This window comes from Capsicum annuum, chromosome 2, assembly GCF_002878395.1.
Source record: "Capsicum annuum cultivar UCD-10X-F1 chromosome 2, UCD10Xv1.1, whole genome shotgun sequence".
Taxonomy (NCBI): Eukaryota; Viridiplantae; Streptophyta; class Magnoliopsida; order Solanales; family Solanaceae; genus Capsicum; species Capsicum annuum.
This window is the reverse complement of record NC_061112.1, coordinates 141,920,831-141,942,187: the sequence shown is the minus strand read 5'-3', so window position 1 is coordinate 141,942,187 and position 21,357 is coordinate 141,920,831. Positions and strand designations below refer to the sequence as shown.

The following is a 21,357-nucleotide window of genomic DNA, read 5'->3' as shown; positions in this document are numbered from 1 at the left end:
AACTCCATAAATATATATTGTTTCTTTGGAGAAAAGTTTGAGCCTTTAACTTGGGGAGCAAGTTAGTTTACGGTAAATACAAGAAGGCTCAAGTACATTAAACCCACCCGATTATAGCATTTTCATAAGCCAGAAATAAATAATGCAAGATCATTGCGCTCCTGAATACCAAACCCAAAGCGGCCGGTCTCACTGAAGTTCCTTTCAACAGTAGTTAAATGTCGACAAACAAATCACTTACAATTTCATTTTATCATCTATATTTCTTGTATCAATGAATGAATAAAAGCAGGACACTAGTTAACTATCCATAACTCGGGAATGGCGTGATTATCAAAATTAATTAAACACTAACAAATTGCAAATCAATCCCACATCAGAGAAATAGACGAAGAATGTCCAATATTTAAAGTATCACCAGGCCTTTTGGGATTTGTCCAAAAACAAATCTGTGAGTGCTTGACTCAAAGCGGACAATATCATACTAGTGCGAAGTTTGGGTGAAGTTACACGCGGTCCAAGAAGTGCTATCAGAGCCCAGGTTCGGGTGTGTGTCGAAGTAGTGGACTGCATGAAGTTCTGGTGTGACAACAAGGCTGGAGATCTGTAGGTGGGAGCCCTTGTGTCGAAAGTCTTCCCGGCGAGTGGTGGTCAGGCGACGTATCCCGTTGGGTGATAACGAAGTGACCTAGTAGTTGAGATTTACGGTTGATGCCTTGTGACGTTGGGTGATAACAAAGTGACCTAGTAGTTGAGATCTACGGTTGCTGCCTGTGTCGAAAGTCTTCTTGACAAGTGGTGGTCAAACGGCGTGTCCCACTGGTTGGTTGTAGTGGTACAAGCGGCGTGTCCCTTTTGGAAGGTGTCCAAAAACAAATTCGTGAGGACTTGCCAACACAACCAAGGTCTACTACAAATATTTACACGCCTAAGTAGCTAAAAGATACATACCAAATATAATTACAAAAATATAAACCAAATGAGCTAGTGCCTTCGTTAATTGCAAAAAAGAAACTTCATCTACATGCATATAGATCAAATTAACCATGGATTAGTCCCATGACTTAACATTTACACTGCAATTATCAAAAAATTAATTAGGCGGCTATGCAAAACTAACGGTTCGCTGTATGAATTTTTGCATCCTTCCATTCTATTGAGGCTGATATTTAAACTGCTACTGATTAAAAATCAACAAAAATCTAAAAATAACTAGCGGACAAACAATACGTGTAGGCAACGAAATTTTATTAAATTCAAGTACAAAAATTGGATAATGTTAAATTTAAAATATATTAGTTCCAAATAAATTGTACGGATTAATATAATTGGATTAATTATTTAAGTCCAATCACATGGATTTATATTAGGGGAAAGGATAAAAATAACACCTAAAACTAAAATAATTCCACAAAACTAGCACCTAAATTTAAAACCCCAGAAAATAGCCACTAAGGACCATGTTTCCTTTAGCCGTTGCCTTTGCTAGGTTGTGCGATCCAGTAAGAGCGTAAGGAGTTTTAAACTCACAAGTTGCATGATTTTTTTGGCAAATCTAACAATCATGTTCCTCATAAAGCACATGTTCCAGAGCACATAAAGCACATATTCCAGAGCACTAATGAAAAAATCATTATCTTAGAATCAAATTTTTATTCTTTTTAAACAATTGAGTAATTATTTTTTTCTTCAAATTATTTTGCATTCACCAACATTATTAAAATAACATACTATTTGTTTTGTTTAGTTTTACTTATTTATACAATAAAATACAATACCATATACTTTTAATATAATACAATTGTTAAAAATATATGTTTATATATAATAATGATACAGTTTCTATATATATACATATTCTATATAATAATTATAACATTTTTATACACATTCTATACAATTTTTAACTACAATTATTATTTAGATACATATTTTATACGACTCTATATAGTTTCTACATGCATTCTAAAAATGTATCAATCTAGTATAAGAGAGTATCAATTGAGTATATGGACACTTCAAGTATATCAATGTAGTATAAAGTGTATTAATGTGGTATGAAAGAGTATCAATTGGGTATAGGGACTGCATGCGCTTGCATAGAATTTCCTTTCTTTTTTTTAAAAAAGTGTATCAATATAATATAAAAGTATATCAATGTGGTATAAAAGTGTATCAATTGAGTATAGAGATTGCATGTGCCCAATTGGACCAAATAACTAAAAGAGAGAATTAATTTAGCTGACTGGCTAAGCAGATCCACCTTTTCAAATGTGGGCCATTTTTTTAAAAAGTGGTCAACCCATGTCCTTTCCCCTTTAAATAAAGTCCAATACTTATTGGGCTAGTACATTAATTTGGGCTATAAATGATGAGCCCATTTTGTTAAGCCCAAAATGTTATCTTATTCTAGAGACCCAATTTGGTACCACATGTCGAATGACGTAACATGCTAAGTCGGGTAAACGAATCAATGGGATCATGTCACATGTCAAAATGATGCAGCAGTGTCCATAAAAAGTGTCATGTCACCTAAATCTGATTGGTCAAAGAAAGTTCATAGCTACCATGACCAAAATATGTCACTTAAATCTGATTGATGAAAGAAGTTCATATTTTGGACTCTTTACTCCCTACAACTATAAATAGGGGTCTCCAACAATTCTAGCAAGAAGCAAGAGAAAGCTGGTGGATCAAACGCTGCAGAAGATCAGTTCATCAAGATTCAAGATCAAGGTCGCAAAATTCAAGAACAAGCTCCAATGCTCTTGGATTCAAGCATAAGTCAAGATGAAATCTATCAAGTTCACAAATCCAGTTCAAGATCAAGCTCGAAGCTGTTGAATTTATACTTGAAAAGGCGAATCATAGAGATTGTAACACTCACTTATTGAAATCAATAAAAAGACTGTTGCAATATACTTTTCCTGTCTCGACTATTAATTTCGGTCATGAAATTTTACTGTCCAACAAAAAAATTTATAGGCGAATTTGGGGTACGTTAACACATGGTCCCTTTTTAAAACTAGGTATTTTATGCATGTCGTGCTTTCATTTCATGTGTTGACGTTGACAAAGAATGCATCTACAGAAGCAGAATTGTTGTACCGCGTATCGTCGCTAGGGACTTTTGAGAGAGTGGCCCTGAATGGATGAGGGATAAAATCATGTTCAGCCTGAATATGTGTCCACTGGTGTTATCAAGCCCAGTTGCTGTTGAGACCTGATAGGGTCTAGTCTTATGTATGTATTGGCTATCACTCGATCCAACCTTTTCGGTTGAGTTTATATTTTTGTACATTATCGAGCAACATTTGACCTTTTGAAGTTTTTGTTTATTCATTTCGAAACATGCATTGCTTTCTGGGTCTTTTTGTTGAGTTAACATTTTTACTCGATCCATGAAGGAGCTAGTTGATTTAGCTCTGTTTTTATTATGTTAAATTCACCCTACCATTTATCAAAACAATTCTGATGACATTTACGTTGGAAATATCAAACAATCAACTAGGCCCCAGTGCAAAGTGAAGGATCGGCTGTATGATTTTTTGCGTCCTTGCCGTTCTATTCAGCTGGTTGTTATAATTTAAACTTCCATTGATGACCCAAAAAGGAAACAAATTGATGGAGATATTGAGGACAGTTTCTGATTAAATAATTTATCATTATAAAAATAATGCATTATAACTTCTACGGTTTTCAACATGCGTTTGAGCAAAATTGTTGGTTTAAAACCGTTAAAGGGAAATAACATAGGAATTCAATTCAAAAGCTAGCCGCTAAAACAGATATAGAGTTTGAAGAAGAGAATATGTAGAGAGACAGAGAGAGATTATTTTCTTGTTAAAGCCGTCTATTAATTGATCATCAACTTAACAACTTAAATAGCTGTTATTACAACTAAAAATAGGACAAAGAAACAACCAATTTCTACCAAAATTAGAATAACTAATTAGTTTCCTACCAAAGATAGGACTCCTAATTTAACTAGGATTGTATGTAAATAAAAAAATTGCTGGAGAAAAAAGAAAAAAACAGTTGCATTCTTAAAGCAACTTTCAACACTCCTCCTTGCTTTATGAAATGCAAACACCAATTCTTTGTCTTAGAAGCTTCTTAGAAGTCCTGTTGCAAGGAGTGACATCTGTTGTTGATTGTCCTTGTGCTTGAGCCTGTGCAAGAGCTTGTTGTTGTTGTGATGCCAAAAGAAATTGATTTTGGTTCTGTATATTGGGAGTTTGCACCTGCAAACCTATACTTGGCCTCAAATGGTTAATTCCAGTTAATGGCCAGCCCTTCAATGATAAACCAGTAACACTTGATTCAAGCCTGCACCACCGAGTCCTGACTTTGACTGTAGAATGGCCTGACCATAAATTGATGAAGGATCCATGGGTAAAGATTTTTGGGCACCACTCAAGTTAACATCCATTTTAATATCCGCTGTCATCTGAGGGCGCCCTTGCATTTGCTGCAATGCTGCCAACATGCTCCCCGAATTACCTTGGACCAATTGTCGTTGATCATTAGATGCAGACTTAAGAAGAGCCATTCTATTGGGATCGATAAGAGGTGAAGCTGTCTTTGAGTCCAAGGAATGAGGGTGTTTCATTTGTTCCTTGTATATTTTCATAGCCAAAACACTGGCAGATGGTTGCCCCATCATGCCTTCAGAGTTTATAGCATTTATAGGACCACCAAGGGAGGGATTTTGATCCCTTCACTGTGATTGGGCATTTGGTTGTTGCATGAGTTGCAACTGTTGGATCTGTAGTTGTTGTTGATGTCCCTTGCTTTCATCTACTGCGTCTCTATGTACGTTGCTACTTCAGAATGTTTTTCATTTGTCTGTGCTATAAAAATGTCCCAAAACACGGACCACCATTCAAAAGGTAACCCTCCAGGTGCATCAATGGCAACGGGATCCATAGCAACCTTTCCTTCCGTCATGAACGCTTTCTCAGGTTCGGAATTATTTTTTTTTATCTATATCTAGATTTTCAGGATTGTAGTCATCATCCTTTCGAGTCATCCGATGGAAGTCCCAAAATATCATCTAGCTTCTCCCCAGACGCAGCAACAGCAGCTTCCTTGGGATTGTCAGTGATGGAAAGGTTTGTTCCTTGACGATCATTAAGTAAGTCAATGCAGTCAACTTTGCAATCGCAACCAGGACAAAGTCAACCTTCATCATCAGCTGGAATGTCTTCTTTTTTAACAAAGGTGGCTCCACACACAACTGGTAAAATCCACGCTCTTCTTCCAATGGATTTAATGAGAAACTTCTGCCTCTCATTTTGACTTTAAATAGGTCTTGTCCAGATGCTTCCTTGATCAAGCAGTATTTATCTTCGAAATACAATTTGAAACCTTTTTCTAATAACTGACCAACACTTATAATTACAACCAATTACACTAAACCGAATTACCATGGTGTCTTTCCAAATATGCATGCTCTTAAAGTTGTAGCTGAGTCGAGTCTTTTCTTGTTCATCATCAAATAGGAATATGGAATTTCCCTGAACAACCATCCATTCATACAAATTTTGTTCCAGGTTTGCTTACATTGCCTAAGTTGGGTCTTACTACACACTAGAAAAAATATTCTGAGATATGTTAACTCCTTGCATGCACTAATTACGTTGTAGCATGAAACTCGATTCATAAATCAAATCGTGCCATTCTTTTTGATAGTCTTGCAAGTGTCTAGTGTTCTTAACGATGTTTGAGTTAGCATGCATCTTGAAAATTATCTCATACGGAAGTGGAGAATTAGGCGAAACAATACGTTTGTCAAGGACGAGTTTATAGGCAATTAATAATTGGGTCACTTAAACATGTGGTCCCTTAGTAAAAGTAGGTACTTTATGTAATTGCTTTCTAAATTTTGTCTAATATATAATACGTTCCGTCGCCGCCCATGGTGTGAATATATATAATACAATCTATTTGATCATGTAGTGTGCTTTATGGTCTAAATTTAGCTGTTTTTAGTTATGTGTCCATATATATGTTATTTTTGGGGGGGACGCAGTAGTATAAACTTGCCTCTTTACTCTAGTTTGCATGCATGGAGGAAGTGATACGTACAACTCTCTGAAGGTCATCCTTTTGGTTTGTGCAGGATTTATCTTTTAGTTTGACGTTGACAAAGAATGCATGCATTTACAGAACCAGAATTCGTGCTGTCACTGGGGGCCTTTCTGGTTTGAGTTTATACTTTTGTACATTATCCATCAGAATTTGGCCTTTTAAAGTTTAAACATTCTTTTTTACTTTTACACAATTAATTAAGAACATATTATGGGTCTGAACGGAAATTTACATTGTTGAGTTTACATTTCAGGCTGATATTTGAACTGCAACTGATCAAAAATTAATGCTAAACTAAAAAAAACTTGCGGGGCATGCAGCAATATGTTAACCAATCATCATAAAATTAAGGAAACAGCTTGATGGAGATTGTAAAGACAAGCAATATCAGCATTATAAAACCCTATTGGGGTTGGATTGCTTGTCACCCTCTTTACACTTTCAATGGTCTACTCCCTTCTTCATCTCCCAATGTTGTTTTTTGTTCTCCAAAACCCAAAGCTTCATCCCTTTCGGTGTCAAATAGGTAAATCCCAGCTTCCCCTTATACTCCACAAGTTGGGTTATGTGGATAATAGCCTGTGCACTCATCATCAAGAAGGGGTTTTGGAACAGAAAATTTTCCACAAACCTCTTCTCCATCGTAGTTTAGAGCCATTACCTTGTGGTCGTCATCATCTTTTAATTTGAAATAAATTAAACCGCCTTCATTAACTGCAGGAGCAAATCGTTCAAAATGTCCATTTCCAACATTCTGAATTGAAAATCTCACAGCAGTAGCAATCTAACCCCACTTTCCTTCCATCGTGGTGATAAAGAATTGAAGAGGATGACAATCTTATAATCTTAAAGTGAAGAGGATTTGATCTCAGCACAACAAGGGCAACTTTGACAGTTGAATAACGCATTTTAATTTGGGATTAGGAAGTTTGAACCATTGCTTAGTGGTTGGTTTACAGATGTAATATCTGTCATTATAACGTAGCGTTCTAACACAACATAGAAACCCTTGCATTGATGAAGCAACAATCTTCATGCGAAAGTCGTAGTTGCGTCGAGGCTTTACTTGTTCATCATCAATAGGAAGACGGAACGGGGTTGTAGTATTATTCCCCGAACAACCATCCATTGATACAAATTCCGCAAATACTTCGCTCACGTCATCTAATCTGTGTTTTACTAAACTTTGGACAAAATATCCTGAGATATTTTTACTCCTTGCACAAAATTGTGGCATGAAACTCGATTCGTACGTCAAATCACGTCATTCTTTATTAACGGCCTTGCAAGTGTCTACTGTTCTCAACGATGTTTGAGTTAGTATCTTGAAAATTATGTCAGAAGGAAGTGGAGGATTAGAAGAAGAAGAAGCCATTGCATGCCATAGAATTTTAATAGGAGGACAAGACAAGAGGAGCAAGCTAAGTCAAGCCATTGTGCGTCTAAAAGTATATATATATATATATATATATATATAAGAAAAAGGTAAAGGGTATTCCTATGCGCTGACTAGAAAAAGGAGGACCAAATCATATTACTAATTGCTACTACTAAAATTTGAACTTTTGTGCATGCATCGATTGTCTAGGAGTATTATAAGTTAGGACTTATTACCCCAAATCATATTTATTTTTCTTGAATGAAACTCTAAAAAATTAATTAGTTAGAGGCGACCCGTCAATATAAAAAGCAAAATTAAATAAGACTCTTGTTATAAATATAATATTTGTATCATAGTGAATGTTTATCTCTTCATGTTTCTTTGGAAAATGTTAGAACGCTAACTTTAAGGCCAAGTTAGTAAATAATAAAGGATTTCTTCTTTGTAATTATTCTGTCAAAAGAATATTTGAAGTCTTCTGTCTTCTATCTCTATTTTCTTAGTATCACTCGAACCAATTGAATGAAATTAATTTTCTTCTTTGCGAGAACCAATATGTCGTTGATTCAGTGGAGAAAAACCTTGAGGCCAAAAAAAAAGAGAGGCTTGAAGGAGAAGGGCGTAAGTCTCTAAAAGTTAAAAAGCCAAATGCAATATGTCATATTCCTCTCCTTTAATTTTGCAATGAATATAGGGACTATTACCAGCTATTTGGCCGGAAGGTATGCGTTTTATTTGGCTAAACCCATTAAGGTTGAACATAATAATAGATCAACAATTTTAATTTGCGGTACAATTGGAACGTACGTTTATAGCTCATACTCTGATCGATATGTTAGAGAAAATCGGGTTTTAAAGAATATGAGCAAATAAGACGAACCTTACCTCATAGAGAGAATGACATAAGTACATATTGATTACATAAATAAATTCCAAAATGGTACGAGAACTAACAAAACTCTTATCACCAAAATTCCAAAATGGTACGAGAACTAACAAAACTCTACCAAACATAAGCAATGAAGGAAATCCAGAATACCTAATTATTAATATCATGATCACAAACTTCACAAAGAAAATGTGTGTCCCCTGTATGTATCCCTGATGATATTCAAAGGTTCATTAATGTTGAGATTGAATATTTGTACACACATTTTTGAATTGCAGTGTCACTCACTGCTCGAAGAATGAAAATAGAGCTGTAAGGCAGCTAGAAGCTTCGACTTGGTAGTTGCAAGTTTTGAGTGTTTCACCGTCTTCTGTCTTTTTAGTTCTGCAGAACCATTTCAAGCTAACACATGCCATGGTGCACGAGAAGTTTGACAAGATGAGTAGAGAAACAGAAGAAATAAAACCAATAATACACACTTAAACATTGCACCATTTCATTATGGTATCCAAAGAGTGTTTTACTGATTGGGTTGTTGAATAATCCTACCTTCAATTGCAACAAAGGAAAATGACAAAACAAAAAAGATTTGAATTCATCTGATTGCCAAAATGAGAAGTAAAACACATTGATTTGCCAACTAGAATCACTCCAAAACATTCCATTAATAGTACACTATAGATGGCCGCCTACAAAAATACATAAAAATAAACTTGCCAGGAGACAAGCTGATCCAGAAGTTGGCTCTCAGCTTATCACTGGATGTTTGAAGACTTGTTGAGGATAACACCTTCATATTTGACCTGGAACCACTTCATTGCATCCTCCTTAGTGACCCTGTGCTGAATCCCAACTCGAGACTTGCACCTGCGACGACGGGCAACACGATATCCAGGGCGCTCCAATACAACATAGAAATCCATTCCATAAATACCAGTTGAAGGATCATATCTGACAAAAAAATAGAATTACGAAACTTAGGAACTGTCAAAGACATTCACAGATGTGCAATTGTTAAATGCAAAATAGCAGATGAACATCTTCCGAGGTTAATATGTATAGTAAGAAACAGCAGCCATAAGATAGATCCAATTAAACAATACGGAAAAATTGATGTTTCCGTAGCTATTTCCAAGTATTATGCAGTATTAACAAAAGAGCTAATGCAATTTGCATGTTTTGCACAGCAAAAAGGAAGAGTGGCTCCAGATCTAAGTTACGGGGACTCTTCACTTACCCATGTAGGATTCCCTAGAACTACACTACTTTCAGAGAATCCGACACGCACCCCCATCCATTTTTGAAGAGTTCAAGCAACATAGCTCCAGATTACCTTGTATGCAACACAGCTAATTATGGAAATCACGAAAGCTATAAACCAGTAAGAGAACTGAATAATAATCAGCTTACTTAATTCCAAGATCAATGTGCTCCTGAATCCCAAACCCAAAGCAACCAGTCTCACTGAAGTTCCTTCTCAACAACTCGTATTCCTTAACTTTCAATCCACTCTCAAGTAGCTGCATAGCTTTCTCCCCTCTGACAGTCACATAACAAGCTATCTTTTCATTACGCCTGATTCCGAATGAACGAACAGTGTACCTTGCTGTTAAGGCCAAACATGCAATCTCATGAGAGGTTATATAATTGTTTTGATAAAGTAGGTAAAAAAAAATTAATAATATTCCAGACAGTGAAATCCTGATGAATACAAAATCAGTGAAATGTCCACAAACAAATCACTTGAAATTCCATATCATCGGCTGCTACCCACAACTAGGAATGGCGTGAGTATCAAGTTGTAATCAAAACTGGCTTCAAGCCTTCAACCACAAATACTCACACGCCTATGTAGCTAAAAGATATACATATCTAATATAATTACTAATGTTGACACCTAATTTTTGCCCTCCACAACCATGTTTAAATTCGAGTTTCTCCGATTTTAAATACAACTACAACATTTATTTCATCCGGATAAAAAGCTTTTCAAAATATCTATCTGAGTAATTTTTGTCATTTTAAGTAGCGAATATATATCATCGTTCTTTATATATACGAAATTATATGATTTTGTTACTTAAATATAAATTTTTACAAAATATCGGATCTTGATCAAAGTTTATCTTGAAAATAAATTCAAATGACTAAAATTTTGGTTTTGATATAATTTACTGTCAAAATAATTTCTTTGGATAAATATTTGTTTGATTTTATTATATCAAGAAGCTCGGGATTAAACGAAGTACTAATTGTATCGGATTTCAATTTAAGTTGGTCAGCCTATTAAATTTGGTCATAATTGAAATCAAATTGGCTACAATTGGCCAATTAAATTTCAATTTCGATCAAAATTTAAAAGGATGAAAACATCCTAATTTGGGGTTATGATTTAAATAACTCCAATCCTATTAATATCCCACAATTAAATCTACCCAATCCAAATAATTAAAGCCATCAGCAGCCCAATAACCCTTCAGCCAAGCCCACTTCACAAAATGCAAACATCTAGCTCATTTTCCAAAAGTCCATTTTTTATTTCCATTAACAACCCCAATGCACAAGACAAGTCCAAAACCAATTACCCAACAAAATTCAACCAACCAGCCAACTTTCCAGACTCGAAACCAGCTCCAACCGAGCAGCGATGTCCCGAATTCATTCTACAACACACCAACAATGAAAATTCCAATTCGAAAATCATTTCAAATAGTTGTACAATTTTTGTACTCAAGTGAGGGACTCCAAAATGCCAAAATTCATTTTTATCCCACATTGTTAGAACAACAAAGGGTGACCTTACACCCTCTCTATAAATAGCTCATTTGGGAGCAATTTTAAAACAAGTCTAGTTATTTATTTATTATTTATTTTATTTTCGTTTTTTTATTTATTTGTTTTATCTTATTTATTTATTTATTTTATTATCGTTTTTTTATTTGTTTTATCTTATTTATTTATTTATTTTATTTTCGTTTTTTTATTTGTTTTATCTTATTTATTTATTTATTTATTTTATTTTCGTTTTTTATTTGTTTTATCTTACTTATTTATTTATTTATTTATCATTTATTTTCAATATAGTGCATTTAAGCACTTAAAAAGACATACGCTCAGATGTGGTTGTCCAAAGAAAAGGTTTTAGGCTCGAAAGAGAAAATGCTAAGGATTAATGTCATTTGGTGGGTTGTGAAAGGCACAATCGGGTCAAAGAAGGCTTACGGTCCTTTCCTAAATCAAGTGCAACTCAGAATTTCGACTCAACTTAGAATTCCACCTTCAAAACTTGTTTTAAAATTGCTTCAAATGAGCCATATATAGAGAGGGTGTAAGCTCACCCTTTGTTGTTCTACCAATGTGGATAAAAATGAATTTTGACATTTTGGAGTCCCTCACTTTAGGCCAAAAATTGTAAAACTATTTGAAATTTGAAATGATTTTCGAATTAAAATTTTCATTGTCAGTGTGTTGCAGAACGAATCCGGATCAAAATCCGGGACATCGCTACTCGATCGGAGCTGATTTTGGGTCTCAAAAGTTGGCTGGTTGACTGAATTTTTTGGCTGAATTTTGTTGGGTAATTGGATTTGGGCTTTGTCTTGTGCATTGGGTTGTTGGTGGAAATAAAAAATGGGCTGCTGAAATTAAAAAGGAAAAATGGGCTAGATGTTGGCATTGTCATCCAATTTAAATTTTGATCAAAATTGAAATTTAATTGGCAAATTCATTACAATTATAGCCAATTTGATTTTCATTATGACCAAATTTATTAGGCTGACTAACTTACAGTGAAATCCGATACGAATTAGTACCTCGTTTAATCCCGAGCTTCTTGCTATAATAAAATCAAACACATATTTATCCAAGTAAATTATTTTGACAGTAAATTATATTAATACCAAAATTTTAGTCATTTGAATTTATTTTCAAGATAAACTTTGATTAAGATCCAATATTTTGTAAATATATATTTAAGTAACAAAATTATATAATTTCGTATAATTAAAGCACAATGATATATATTCGCTACTTAAAATGACAAAAAATACTCAAATACATATTTTGAAAAGTTTTTTATCCGGATAAAATAAATAATATTGTAATTGTATTTAAAATCAAAGAAACTCGAAACTAAACATAGTTGTGGAGGGCAAAAATAAGGTGTCAACAACAAATATATGAATAAAATGAGCTAATTGTCTAAAGCCTTAGTATTGAATAAAATGCTTCGTCTACATGAATAAATAGCCTCGTCTACATGCATATAGATCAAACTAACCATGGATTATTACTCTTACCTGACATTATCAAACAATAAACCAGGGCCCAATGCCAAAAAGAAGTGTTCGGCTATATAAATTTATGCATCCTTCCATTCAATTCAGGCTGATAATTAAGCTGCAGCTAGTTAAAAATCATGATAGACTAAAAAAAGAACTAGCAGACAGACAATAAACCAACCAATCACCGTACAAGGAATCAGAGACGAGCAAATATATAGGCAAAAACTGGGGCACATGGAACAATGGTCTCTATTATGAGGTATTTTATGTATATCTTTTCTAAGCTCTAAGGCTAAGTTACTTAAAGCTAATATATTTTTTCAGAAGAGATAACAATGAATGTACTTAATACAAAGGTTTAGAAGATTCAAAAACTTAGTTACCCTTGGAGAAAACAGGGGATTGGCCGCTAAGTTGCTCCAAGACTTTAGCAGCTCTGGTGAGACGATCTCCACTTTCACCAACGGAGATGTTGAGGACAAGCTTCTGCACCTTGATATCCCTCATCGGGTTGCTCAATTTCTTCTCTGAAGCCTGTACTCATTCCACAATCAATACATGGAGCTTTGCTAAGTTAAAGGCAAATACATATATGATAAAAACATCAATGCACATGAAACGTAAAGAGATACCATGGCGGAAGATGTTGCAGCAGCAGCGGCGAGAGCTGTAGGGCACTGAGATGGCGGAAATATCGTGAAAATTGAAAAACCCTAATTGTAGCTAACTTTATAAATGGTAAGATATGGGCCGCAGCTTCTGTCGGGTCGTGGGCACTTTCACAATTGCTTGTGTTTTTTATTTTTTTTTTTTGTTTTTTAATAGCTTACTACTCTCTCTATTTCGTAGTAGTTGACCCACGTCCAGTTAACATACTCATTAAAAAAAGATTAATTAGATATTTATAAGTTTTATTAATTATATTTTAAAAGTATAAATATGAGTTATACACTTTATGTAGCCATTTAATAATAAGGATAACCTTGGAAGAAAATAATAAAATTTCTTAATTTCATATATTGAACAACTAAATTAAAACAAAAATTTTAGCAAGAAAGTCAATTAATATGATACATAAGGATTACATTATATTTTTAGCTTAGGTAATGAGTTCAAAATAATTCAATATTTTGGGACTTTGACTCAAAACGATCCTATATTTTTCACATGAAGTGTTAATAGTCTGTATTTTTAATGCATTTTTATAGGTCATTTGGATAAATTTATTTTTTATTAAAATTGTTTATTTTTTCTTAAGAGTGTTTATTTTAAATAAATTTGATGTGTTTGGCCAACCTTTTAAAAGAAAATAAGTGTTTCTAGAGAGTAACACAAGTAATTGAAACGATTTTTCATGAGTTAAAAAAAGTAAATTCTACTCAACAGCAGAAAAATACATTTACAAGCACTTTTAAAGTCAACCCTAATTGTTGCTCAAAAGTAGTTTTTAAAAACTTTTTATCAATACAAAAACTGTTTCTCACTTCTTTTCAAAATAAGATGATTTCATAAGTTTGATCAAAGAGGCTCAAACTAAACTTCCGTCATATTTTTAAGGTAAAATGGTCTAATAGACCCTTGTATTTGTTTGAGTTTGTAAATTGAACACTTCTGCCTAGCATTTTGTAATCTGAATCTCTTAACCCGTCAAGACATAAAATTTTAAACACAAGATTTGTTGTTGCAGTCAATCTTTCTCCTTCATACGCGTTATTTGCATGAATATAAACATAAACTGAAATTCGATCAAAATTGTTCACTTACAATATTTTTTATAACTTTTACGAGATAATAAGATATCCATATTCTTAAAATGTCTTTTAGTAATTTCAAAACAACTTTGATAGTAACTTATTTCTTTTCTCTTCGATCATTAATAATACTTGGGGAGATTTGAAGAGATTTTTCTAGGCCAACACGTAGTTTCCTGAGTCAATCAATTTATATTCATTTATTAATTTGTTTTTAGTTCAATTAAAATTGCTTATATTCTTTTCATCCCAAATTATCTGTCTCAAATTTTCTAATATAATTTCTCATTTTACTTATTTTTGTTCATTAATCAAGAAGAAACATTTTTTTTTTCATGTTTAACCTTTTGCATTAATTACTTTTTCTTTAACTTCAAATATAAATATCATTTAATAAGGGTACAATGGTAAACTAGTCATATCATTAATTATTTTTTTTAATCAGTATGTCATCATAATTTGGAACGGAGGGAGTATGAAATTCGGGACTAAATTTAAAACATTTCCTAACAAGTAACAACTCATAACTTTCCAACATAAATTGAGTCACGTACATTGTACATGCTGGGTTCACCGTTAATTTAGACGGGCACACTAACGTTGGATCAGACTATTTCACTTTTTGACACTTTTACGATGACTCTTGTTAATTGCAATACAATAAGGATGTAATTGACATTTAGATATACTTTATGGGCTTTCTTCGTAAAACTCAGTCGAAAGTCTTTTGAAATTTTCCGGCTGTCCCCGGTATTTGTTTATTTGTTGTTTTTAAGGTATTTGTTCTTTTCAGTTGTGCATTGTTATTGTGTGCCAATTTATGATTCTGTATTTTTAAAATATTTTCATATGCATTGAACATTTTAAGAATTTTGTTAATTTTCATAAGAATTAATTCAGAACGGAAAGAATGCTTATTAATTTAAATGTCGTAGTTTGACTGAGCGTCGAATTTGTAAAATAAAGGGAAACTAAATTTTGTTGTCATAAATTAAAGACGCGTGTCGGTGTGTAGTCTTAAATTTGCTAACTAGAATATTGGAATTGAAAAATTTACTAGATATAGAAAGAGATTCTTTTTGAAATAGATCAAAAAGGAGAGTAAACACTTAAATTGGGACGAGAGAGTATACACAACATGCTATTCTTTGAAAAATGGTAACTTTTGTTTGAAAGTACTTCAATTTTCAGGTGTAAACTGTTGAAGTAGATGCAGAGAATCAAGAATAAATTATCAACAAGGTTAATGAATGTTTGTGTAGCATCTCTTTGTAAAGCCAAACAATTGGAGAAAGCTGAAGGTGTTATAGTTGATGGCATAGGAATTGGACTTCAACCAGATGTTGTCACTTACAACACATTGATTGCTGCATATTGCCGCTTTGTTGGCATAGATGTTGGTTATTCCATAATTCATAGGATGAAGAACGCTGGAATTAACCCTGATATTATCACGTATAACTCTTTGATTGCCGGAGCTGCCAGATACTGCCTGTTATCTAAATGTCCAGACCTGTTTGATGAAATGTTTGAAATGAGTATTCTTCTTGATATTTGGAGTTACAACACGTTAATGAATTGTTTTTTTAAATTGGGAAAGCCAGACGAAGGGTACAGGGTTTTTCAAGATATACTTTTGAGAGATGTTTCTGTTCATTCAGCAACATTCAATATTTTAATTAATGGTTTGTGTATGAATGGATATGCTGAGAATGCCCTAATGTTATTTAGGAGTTTAAAGCGTCATGGATTTATTCCTCAGGTAGTAACTTACAACATTCTTATTCATGGGTTGTGCGAGTCAGGACGAGGAAAAGATGCAAGAAGGTTCCTCAACGAATTGGTAGAATCAGGTCATATCCCGAATGCCATCACTTGTACGACAGTGATGAAATGTTGCTTCAGATATAGACAATTTGAAGAAGGCTTTAAAATCTTTGCAGAGATGAGAAGTAAAGGATATACGTACGATGCCTTTGCTTACTGTACAGTCGCAAGTCTGTTACTTAAAACTGGCAGGATAACTGAGGCCAATGAGTACCTGGGATATATTATTACAAGTGGCTTTAGCCTTAATATTGTGTCTTTTAATACCATTTTCAATCTATATTGTAAGGAAGGTCAGCTGGATAATGCTTATCAATTGTTATACGAGGCAGAAAAAGGAGGCTTGGAATCTGACAAGTACACCCATGCTATTTTGATTGATGGCTTGTGCAGGACTGGTAATTTACAAGAGGCACAACAACAGTTGAACCGTATGAGTGAGACGGGTTTTGATTCTAACTTGGTTGCGTGGAATTCTTTTATCAATGGGTTGTGTAAAGCTGGTCACTTGGATTATGCTACGCAGATATTTGAGTCAATGGATGTGAAAGACTCTGTTACTTACTCTACCATAGTCCGTGGTCTTTGCAAAGCTAGGAGGTTTCGTGCAGCATCTAAGTTGCTACTATCGTGTATTAGAGGTGGCATGAAAATTCTTAAATCAGATAAACGAATTGTTATTGATGGTCTTCGTAGTTGTGGACTTACGCATGAAGCAAGGAAGGTCCAATCGAAAATTCGACTGACTAAGCTTTTGCATTATTGATAAAGAATGGTGCTCAACTTTGCCACTGAAGTTTTAAACTTATTTATTGGCTAAGGTTCTGCATTATAACGATTTTGTGGAAGCTGAAAATTGTGAGGGATAATGCAACTGAGAATACAACCTATGTTAACCAGTTTTAGGTGAGTAGAAGTATTCAATCTTCTTGTAAGAGACAAACTCAATACCGCACTGTCAGTTTTGAGCAGACAATATAAAAGCATTTGGAGATTCCCTTCCAGATGCCGATGGTTCAAGCATGAAATTTATTTGCTCAGCTTACAAGGCACAGTTGCTCTGTCTCCCAGGGAAGACATTCCAACTGGATCTGCATAACCTAGTATGAGTTCATATTGGCATACTGAGGTCAGTGGTATTCTCTGATCGTCTTTCACAATATGATAATTTATGCACTAAAGTTGAGCTGTGGACTTTACTATTCTAACCTTCAGACAACATTCTTCAGCCTGCTTGTCGTAGAAGAAATGTTGACAATTCAGGTTTGTCCTAACTGTTAGGTACTATTGTTTTGAATCTGCAATATCTCCTCTTATCTAACTGTCATTTGGATGGGATATTTTTGGTGACTGTGCGACTGATATCTATCCAGGCACGTGCATCTTCCAAGGCATTGTTCAGGGGAAGTTTGTATTAAATTTTCTACCATTGTGGAAAATGAAGAATTATGCATATCAGCACTTCATGAGTCAATTGGCAATTTCTGGACGAGTTCCGTAGTCCTAGATCTTGCTATTTTTATTCTTTAGGGCCCTTTTGTCTTCCGTGCAACTTCCATTTTCTACCTCCTAAGCTGCAATATGTGATAATCCCTGCTGAGATCTTTGATATTTGTAGAAGTACTTGTTCAAAGTTTCAATAGTCATAAAAAATTTGTCTTAAAGATGACTTGAGTTTTATTTCGTGTAAATTTGTAGGTTTTATTTTGCTACAAAATTATTTTGACCTAATAAATTACTATTCGCGGTATATCCATCTACTTGCTTTTGATTCTCCTGCTTTGCTTTGTTTTTCTCCTCTCAATTAAACTGAAAACTGAAATTCAAAGTTTGAATAAATTGAAAAATCGGGGCAAGTGGTTACTGTAAGTTTCTGTATATTGATTTTAGTTCGTATTGCTCCGAGGAGTTAAGAGATAATGTGAAACAAGGCCACTCAAAAGAACTTGGTCACTTTGGACACTCAATGAACTTAGTTGATCTAAAGCAATCTTGATGGAGCATTAATTGTTAATTTCTAGAAATCACCAAATTAGAGGGAATCACTTAGTCTTCCTCTATAAGCCAGCTATTTGATGTCAATTTTCATTTAGAAGAATCAGAATTTTGAATTTTCCAATGTTGCCTTTGTTGATCTTTCATTTCCAATTTAAAGTAGGCCTGAAGCTGGTTGATCTACATTAGTGATTTGGATTGATACACTTCACTGCAGTGTACTAGTAGGGCTTAAGATAGCAAATTGAGTCTCTGTGCCTGGTTTACCTGCAAATTTAGTTTAATCATCTAACCGAAATTACTACATGACGGGAACTTTTGGAGGTCTTTATGTAACTTGCTTTATGTTCTTTGCCTATTTTCAGTTCACACATATTGACATGGAGTAGGTATCCATATGTTTGTGTTGTGGATTATGAGACAATCTACTTGCTCATTATATCTAGTTTGATGCATAGAGGGTCATTTATTGTGGGAATTGAGCTCTGTTGGAACTTATATTTGTGAAAGTCATCCTTGTGATTTTTGCAGGATTTTCGTTTAGTTTGACATGAATAAAGAATGCATCTGAAGATCCAGAATTGGTGTACCGTTTTGTTACTGGGGACTTTGAGATGACCCTGAGTGGATGCGGAATCAGCTCATCTTCAGCCCAAATGTCTCTCCACTTTTTTTCAAGAGAGTGTCCTGCGAACCCAAAGCTTAGACACTGACAATGGACTCCTTTTAGTATGTTTCCAGATTAGAACTTGATTTGATTTCTTGCTCATGATATGTTCTCCCCTAACTTGGGTCCTGAAAATCTAATCAATAGAAAACCTGCTCTAGAAATTTGAAAGGCTGACATGCAAAAGTACAGTGAGCAGAGTTATTGAATACATGTGGTGTTGTGCAACGGAATAGTCGAGATGCATATAAGCTGACCAGACTTATACGTGTTTGGATCTTATTAAAAGTTAAAAGATTAATGAGCGGTGGATTGCAAAAGACACAGATAGCTCAATGAAGAATGACATGAGTTATTGACCAAGCAGAGAAAAATGGTAAAGATGTTTTGGCAGAATGCGGAAACAAGAGTCATGTACACTAGTAGTTGCTCATCGTGACATGTCGTAATGCCACTGTTCTATGGCTTTTGGTATTGAAGGTGACTGATTGCTCTGCGCATTATTATTGTACTGTGCAATATACAATGGGGTGATTGTTGTGGTGTGGTCCATTACTTTGCCTATTATCTTTCCCCCTTTTCCTTGCCTTACCCTTTCCCTTCTCTTTCTCCTTTTATTACTTTTTCTTTCTTCTTAAATCATTCTATATTCCCTTGCACCTACACCCAGTGTCTATACAAACAACGATATACTAGTATATTTTCACAAGTGCTATTCAGAGAGGATGCGGATGCGTTGGGTGTACGCATATTTTACCTCTATCATTGTGGAGTAGAGAGACCGATTCCAATAAGATCCTCGGCTCAAGAAAATTATTTTTTCAAAAAATGGTTTGAGAAAGTAAAAAATGTGCCGAAAATATTGAAGAAAGAAAATTACGTGTAAAGTAAAAGAAACAACAGTAGTAATAAGATTGAAGCTACGATAATGCTAGCATACTTGTGATTATACTAATAAAGGAACACATAGATGTGTTCTGCATTTGTGTTTGAAGTTTCTTGTTTGTAGGTGTTGAGTGTTGTCTATGGTTTCAGATTTATAGTTTTAGTATTATCTTGTGGCTAGTGTTGTTAGTTTATTTTGCATACTGTACAAGTTTATATGCATTTATGTATTGTCTGTTATATTATTATTGATTCTAAGCCGGGGTCTATCGGGAATAGCCTCTCTACTTCACCTAAGGTAGTGGCATGGACTGCGTACACTCTACCTTCCCCAGATCCCACTAGGTGAGAATACACTGAGTATGCTGTATAGATGCTCCAAACTAAAATCCTACTGTACACTATAACACAAAGTGCTCTACTACCTCTTAACCTTCTACCATAATTCTTGACCTCTATACTGACATATTTGGGGCCGAGTCTCTAATGAATTGAACTGAATATATATCGTGTCCTGTTTAATCACATCTCTCCAATTATTCCTTTGTCTACCTTGATATCTCAATAAATATAAGACGTGTGTTTTTTATATATACATTTACCCTTTTGCCAGGGTTAAGAAATATATACTTTTATGTTAATCTGTAATTGCTAAGATTAAATTAATTGGTTTGATGTAGCCATCATTTTTCATATTTTTATTTTCCCTTCTGAATTATTTTGGACTGAACATCAAAATTCTGACGCATTCATAATTCTCATGGGCGTATTACTTTAAGTGCTAAAATTTTATAGTCGAATAGTAGCTTGCCAGATATTCTTAGTGATTCTATTCTTACAGAATAAAGAAATGGATTATAATTCCACTATGTATCATTCTCTTCATCACGTTCATAAATCATTATTCAATACAACTCTAAAACAAGTACTTAGTTAAATATTGTTCTCTTTTTTATTCGTAGCTGGCTATAGGACTTAATGGCTATGCCTAAATATAAAGTGCCGCTTTATAGAATTTCTTTGCGTAGAAGATTGACATTTCTCTTCAACTTTTTATATTGTATTTCCAAGTTTCAATCATATGGGACACTATTTCTTTACGTAATAAAAGGGGTATTTCTTGTGTCTCTTTTGCTTTTGATTTTTGTCTTATTGTGACATAAGGGAAACAGATAACCATCTCATTCATGGTGGATTTCATACGTGTGTTCACTTAAATTTAATAATTTTGGTGTCGATTTTATGTGTAATTAAGAAATTCATTAAATAATAGTATTAAATATTCGAATGTGAACTCACTTATTTTAATATATATTAATTTAATATTGCTATAAAAACTCATTAACTTCAAATCGTATATGCGGCTCTAGTCTTCCATCCGATGCCCTTTCAACTCCACACATAACATCTTATGTACTCCAATCCTTTTTATTTAGTTGGCTGTTCCATATAACTTCTACTTGATAAAGTGTAACTTCACACATTTTTTACTTAAAAAAAATATTTATCTTGCTAGAGGTAGTAGATATTAGTGAAATAGGTTAAAATGTCTAAGTTGATACGAACATCACGAGTATAAAAAAAAA

At 34.1% G+C, this 21,357-nt stretch overlaps 2 protein-coding genes and 1 long non-coding RNA gene across 3 annotated transcripts; 1 reads left to right on the top strand and 2 right to left on the bottom strand.

Moving 5' to 3' along the window:
* Window positions 1–8,835: 8,835 nt before the first annotated feature.
* On the bottom strand, window positions 8,836–13,437 carry LOC107860077 (60S ribosomal protein L11-1). Its single transcript, XM_016705297.2, has 4 exons — window positions 13,279–13,437; window positions 13,030–13,180; window positions 9,774–9,969; window positions 8,836–9,314 (listed from the first exon to the last, which is right to left on the bottom strand). The coding sequence occupies exons 1-4, from the start codon at window positions 13,279–13,281 to the stop codon at window positions 9,119–9,121; spliced, it is 546 nt and encodes a 181-aa protein (XP_016560783.1). The 5' UTR covers window positions 13,282–13,437; the 3' UTR covers window positions 8,836–9,118.
* A 1,748-nt stretch (window positions 13,438–15,185) lies between these two features.
* On the top strand, window positions 15,186–19,928 carry LOC107860076 (putative pentatricopeptide repeat-containing protein At4g17915). The gene is made up of 2 exons (XM_016705293.2): window positions 15,186–17,487; window positions 18,751–19,928. The coding sequence occupies exon 1, from the start codon at window positions 15,608–15,610 to the stop codon at window positions 16,988–16,990; it is 1,383 nt and encodes a 460-aa protein (XP_016560779.1). The 5' UTR covers window positions 15,186–15,607; the 3' UTR covers window positions 16,991–17,487; window positions 18,751–19,928.
* Window positions 17,202–18,940, bottom strand: LOC124896066. Its single transcript, XR_007052483.1, has 2 exons — window positions 18,810–18,940; window positions 17,202–17,798 (listed from the first exon to the last, which is right to left on the bottom strand). It is a non-coding gene; the product is annotated as an uncharacterized LOC124896066 (long non-coding RNA).
* Window positions 19,929–21,357: the final 1,429 nt, after the last annotated feature.